At 40.9% G+C, this 5,910-nt stretch overlaps 1 protein-coding gene across 1 annotated transcript in view; it reads left to right on the top strand.

Annotated features, from left to right (window-relative positions):
• LOC118326931 (protein kinase C beta type-like) overlaps positions 1-4,175 on the top strand; it is a 24,650-nt gene extending 20,475 nt beyond the window's left edge. Inside the window, exons 12-17 of the mRNA XM_035660096.1 lie at positions 64-126; positions 221-359; positions 454-534; positions 617-724; positions 1,645-1,785; positions 2,256-4,175. Of these exons, the coding sequence (XP_035515989.1) occupies positions 64-126; positions 221-359; positions 454-534; positions 617-724; positions 1,645-1,785; positions 2,256-2,408 (685 nt within the window). The 3' untranslated portion in view covers positions 2,409-4,175. The remainder of the gene's footprint in view (positions 1-63; positions 127-220; positions 360-453; positions 535-616; positions 725-1,644; positions 1,786-2,255) is intronic.
• The last annotated feature ends 1,735 nt before the right edge of the window (positions 4,176-5,910 follow it).

The raw sequence follows: 5,910 nt of genomic DNA, 5'->3' as shown, positions 1-5,910 counted from the left end.
GTGTATCAACATCAATGCAGACATACAGGTATGGTTAGAAACTGGGTTTTGTCTGTATTTTAGGTTCTATGCTGCAGAGATTGCCATTGGACTCTTCTTCCTTCACTCCAAAGGCATTGTGTATCGGTAAGTGAATCCTCTCCAGTCCGATTGTGCAGTTTACAATCATTTCAGAATACAGGTGTGAGAAATGCCTGCGTGTGTGTGTGTTTGTTTTCAGAGATCTGAAGCTGGACAACGTGATGCTGGACTCTGAAGGCCATATAAAGATAGCCGACTTTGGCATGTGCAAAGAGAACATGTATGATGGAATTACCACAAAGACATTTTGTGGAACACCAGACTACATCGCTCCAGAGGTGTGTTCACATGTTGAGAGGTGGCTGATACTGTTTTTCTTTTTATCTTTTAACTTCTGAACAAGACTCAAGACTCTACCATTGTGTCTTGTAGATCATAGCTTATCAGCCCTATGGGAAGTCTGTGGACTGGTGGGCCTTTGGAGTGCTGCTCTATGAAATGCTTGCTGGACAGGTTTGTATTAATTCACTGTATCACACCTTTTTATTGAGAAATAAAGAACTGAGAATGATTAAGTATATTTGTGCCCATCCAGCCGCCTTTTGACGGGGAGGATGAAGATGAGCTGTTCCAGTCGATCATGGAGCATCATGTCTCTTACCCTAAGTCCATGTCCAAAGAAGCTGTTGCAATCTGCAAGGGGGTGAGAGCACATGCTCAAATGCACATATACACAGAGACTCAATCCTAATCTGAGCCTTAAACCTGCTCTGTATCCACTCCGAACACTGGAGAGTACGCCACATTAAGGGCTGTTAGTTTGAAGTGTGTAAGAATAACCCCAGCACTGAGGTTACACCACAGCTGACTTATGATTCTCTGAAGTCTAATGATTCTTCTGACACCTACTTTACCCACAATGCATCCACCTACAGTTCATCCATCCATGATACAAATTTCCAACTTACTTAACAAACTAATTTGGCTTACTAAAAAATAATGGGAGCAGTTAGCTGTTAGCATTGTCCAAGGTGTGCTCATGTGAGTAAAACTTCCCCACTGATCTCTGGACAGCCTGATTACCCTACATTAAATACCAATCTGGGGATACTGAATGTCAGGTCTGCTACTCAGTGTAGTGTTTGATGCTGACAGCACTATAGCTATCTGAGGTAGCTATTAAAGTGACTTTTTTCTTTCAATGATAGCTGTCAGGTGTGTTATGGTAGTAACGGCTAACGTAGCCTCTTGATTCAGGTAGAGATCAGGAGTGGGCTACAGATGTCTGGTAAGCTTACTTCTTTCTTTTTCCACACCTGCAGACAATACATATGCAGTAGTACTCCTCAAGACCTGTAAACAGACTTAAATATAGGTCAGTAAGAGATTCTTAATTTTGGTAATTCAATTAATTCAGTTTATTTTCCAGCCCTGATTATTTACCACCTCCCCCTTAATGCGGCGTGCCCTTCACAGCCATGAGTATGACTTTATGTAGAGTGACAAACTGTAGTGAAGGGCTAATGTGTAGGTTGGTTTGGAAAATGGCCACAGACACACACACACACACACATACACTCCTCCAAACTCTTCTCACCTTGTATATCTGTGTGTGATTTTTAGCTTATGACCAAGCACCCAGGTAAGCGTCTAGGCTGTGGTCCAGAGGGCGAGAGAGACATCAAAGAACACGCCTTCTTCCGCTATATAGACTGGGAAAAACTGGAGAACAAAGAGGTCCAGCCGCCTTTCAAACCTAAAGCTGTGAGTATTTTACACACACACACCATCTTCAGCTGTTGAATATCACCTGAACTTCACTGATTACCTCAGAATTTAGTCACAGTAAGAAAGGAAATAACACGCTTAGTCAAACTTTCAAGGTAAGTTATAGAAACGATTAGATCGCTCATCCCCCGCACCCAACCATCGCCTGCCATTGATCACTACGCTGACAAATGCAGAGCTGAGATTTGTGAGTGTAGTCACCAATGATGAAGCTAAGATTTCACTGGCTCACATACGGACCAATGGAAATCCACAGTTTCGGCTGTGACTGATTTGATTGGTTGATGCCATGTTTTAGTTGTATTTCTCTTTTTTCTCTTTGTTGTTTGTTATTGTCCTTTTTTTCTTCACATAACCTCATCAAACTCACTCCATCCTTCCCCCCCATCTCTCTCTCCATCTCTCTCTCTCCTCTCTCCTCTCCTCTCCTCTCCTCTCCATGGCAGTGTGGGCGTGATGCGGAGAACTTTGATCGCTTTTTCACACGCCACCCCCCAGAGCTGACCCCCCCAGATCAGGAGCTTATAGCCAACCTGGACCAGGAAGAATTCCAAGGCTTCTCATTTGTTAACCCTGAGTACCCTCACACAACTCACTGACCATGCCACATATCACTGGGCTGCACTAGTAATCCCCCACACCTCGGAAACATGCATTAAAAAAATTTATAAAAATAAAAAAATCACCATGATGTCATATCTAGGCTGCATTCGGCAGGGTTGAAACGTTACAGGAATAGTTCACGTTTTCGGACATACGCTTATTGGCTTTTTCTTTTGAGAGTTGGATGAAAATATAGATATTAACCTCGTCTGTGCATGAAGTACAGAGCTGGAGTCAGAAGGTTATTAGCCTAGCTTAGCATACAGACTGGAAGCAGGGGGAAACAGCTAGCCTGTCTCTCTTCAAAGATTAAAAAAGACACCTACTTGCGCCTCTAAACATGTTCTATCTAGTTTATTAAAAAAAAAAAAAAACATAGTTACACTATATAACTGCTCCTGAAGACGTGAAATTTTAGAGGAAGTGCCATGCGAGGGTCACATGACAGACGGACACAGCTGAATCAGTAAACTACTTTTTGTTAGCGTTGTTAGCTTGTCTATTGGTAGCGCAAGAAGTTTGTCAGGGATGAAGCAGAAAGAACAACTGCCCATGAAAAGTAAAAAATCTCCACAGCAAAGGAAAAAATGCATCACGCTTGTTAATCTTTTTCTGTTTAGTTTTTACAGCAGCAGCCTACCTTATCACTGTGATTCAAATGTAGTCAAGCAAAAAAAAAATCCCATCATCCTCAGCTGTACTTGGTGCTTGGTCATAATTAGTAAATATTATTATCTATCTAAGATGGTGAATGTGGTCAACATTATTAACCTATTTAATCTGCCAAACATCCGCATGTTAACTTTATCATTTTGAGCGTGTCAGCATGCGCATGTTAACATTTAGCGCAGAGCACCACTGTGCCTACATACAGCCTTACAGAGCTGCTGTGTCTTGTCAGATTCTTTAATGTGAAGGTCTGTTGCGCAGCAAAAGACTTGCACCAGCTAAGAGCTTGCAACAACCAGTAGTAGTAAGCCAGCAGTAAGTATGCTAACAGATTAGCTCACTAGTGGTAATCTAGTGCGGCTACCTCCTGCAGGTCATTGGTCAAAATGTGTCTTTGTGTGTGGATTAAACAAAAAGATTAAAATGTCTTAATTAGTAAACTAGTTCTGGTTGCTCTATTTTTCAGGAGAGCCAGGCTAGCTACTTCCCCTGGTTTCCAGTGTTTATGCTAATTGTCTCCTGGCTCCAGAACTGTACCTAATGCACAGACATAAGAGTGATATCAATCCCATCGAGATATATATATATATATATATATAAGATGGACGACATGACAGCTCTCCTAAAGTGAAGCCAAAACACCTTGATCTCCCCCTGGTGGCTGACTGTTGTATAGGTTATAAAGCCTGTTGCCTCCTTCTTAGCAGAAAAAATCTCAATAGACGTCAAATAATTTATTCCTAAAGGTTTCTGTCATTTTATGTAGTTCATGTAGTTCTTATCACACTGATGTAAGTTAAAGTGTGCTCCGACTGGTTTGGTTTAAATTAGTTAGCCTATTTGAAGCTATAAAAAGGGGGATTCACGTCATAATTGACAGCTGAGCCCACTCCTTGAGGCGGGACATGGACACCACCCCGCGTTATCTAACGCACAGTTTCTGGCTCCGAATTACATAATCAGCGCAACATGGCACCGTATCTGGGATATTTTGGCTTCATTTTTGTACAGTGGGATGAAGTGGAGACGCGATATCCATCCTTTATATGTCGATGATCAATTCAACTTCTGGAAAGAAATCCATATAAGCGTATTTTCTCAAAATGTCAAACTATTTCTTTCGATAACGTTCAGATGGAAATGCAGACAGGTGCTCAAATGCTAACAATCAGGAGAAATAATCAGATAGTCATGTGTCAAGTTGCCAGTAGGACCTAGATTTGTTTTCAGTTTACTTTGGTTTAGCGTGTCATGTTACACTGCTGCTCTCATATCAGCTCTACTGGCTGTATTTCTATCTTTTAGTGCAGAAATATTGCTCCTGAATGCTGCCCGGCTGCTCACACCAGCAGGTTCACGTTGGAATCCGACCTCAGGGCTGACCTGAACCTGCTCTGTCTCTGTGTCACCCTCCCTGTAATTGCATATTGACTATGCCGACCTATCAGTGATATTGATGAGTGTGCTATGATCACATATTGGTAATATTCATACAGTGTAAGTGAAAACTGACCAATTGCTTTGCTATGATTGTTTGAGTACTAATCAGTTTCCTAATGTTGACTTTACTTTTGTCTATAGGACCAAATACTTCTACACTTTATGTTCAGTCAGTGTTGTGGTGAGCTTATCTGAAAATTTTTGCTGATTTAATTTTTAACCAGTCAGAGGATAGAAGTCTTTATACAGGCAGTCTGCAAGAGTCTATGTCAAGTTAGTGATTTTTGACTAAAAGCTCATTATTTTTCTCCTGATTCATTACTGAAAACATTCACCACATTACACTGTGTTTTTAATGACAGAGGGCATATCTCTTAGCTTGTAAACAAACATTTTTGGAGGATTTTACATATGACGAAGCCCTGCCGAGTCTCGTGAAGGTGGTAGTTTCTTAGCTTACAAAAACAGGATGTCCAAAAGTGCCAAAATAGGGTTCAGAGTAACGAGGAGGTAGAAAGCTATTGTCCTCAATAACTGTGATGAAGGGCAGCCATCTTGTGCCATTTTGCAGTACATGTATAATTGTTAGAATATGCATTATAGCTTATCTGTTCTCCAACAATACAGTACCCTTGGAAAATCATTTTCATGTATAAAATGAATTGTCTGAGAAGACGTGTGTTTCATTGTGAGGCAGGTTGTATTATCCTTTTGTAACTGTGTAACGATGCAGGTTAGTAACAATGTGTCAAATCTTGTTCTTTGAGCTCGTATCAAAAAGGGAGGCGGCAGCGTGGTGACATCTCAGATTGGTTTCTGTTATACCAAGATGCTCGCTGATAATGACGGGGATTTAAAGGGGGGGGATTTAAAAAAAAGCGAGCACTTATTGTGATGATGGTAATGGTGATGAATCGATGGTGACATAAGAGATATTATAGAGAAAAAAATATATATATCGAGTTCTATATCAGAGAGATATTTGGATAAATTGTTCTGGATGAGAGAGATGCTTCTGTGGATTGTGTAATTGTCCTGTATGACTGGAAACTGATAATATACTCACTGGTGCCTACCAGACTCCCTCTGCTGTGTCTGCCTTGTTACTGCTGCTACACCCAAAATGGTTACACTTTAAAGAGAGAGTTCATCATCATTTTGGGATATATGTGTGTTTGGTTTCTTGCTGAAAGTTAGATGAGAAAATCAATTCTGCTCTCATATCTGGAAGCTAAGTTAGCGCCAGGAGACGGCTAGTTTAGCTTAGCGTAATAATTGGAAACGGGAAAAGAGTCCAAACACGTTATGTGTTATTTGTTTAATTTGTATTAAAGCTGCTCTCAGTCATAATGCTAAGCTTAGCCGAGCGTTTACCGGCTGTAGTTTCAT

The sequence above is a fragment of the Morone saxatilis genome, unplaced genomic scaffold (assembly GCF_004916995.1).
Source record: "Morone saxatilis isolate NCDOM2014 unplaced genomic scaffold, NCSU_SB_2.0 Contig17, whole genome shotgun sequence".
NCBI lineage: Eukaryota > Metazoa > Chordata > Actinopteri > Moronidae > Morone > Morone saxatilis.
This window is presented reverse-complemented; position numbering and strand designations above follow the sequence as displayed.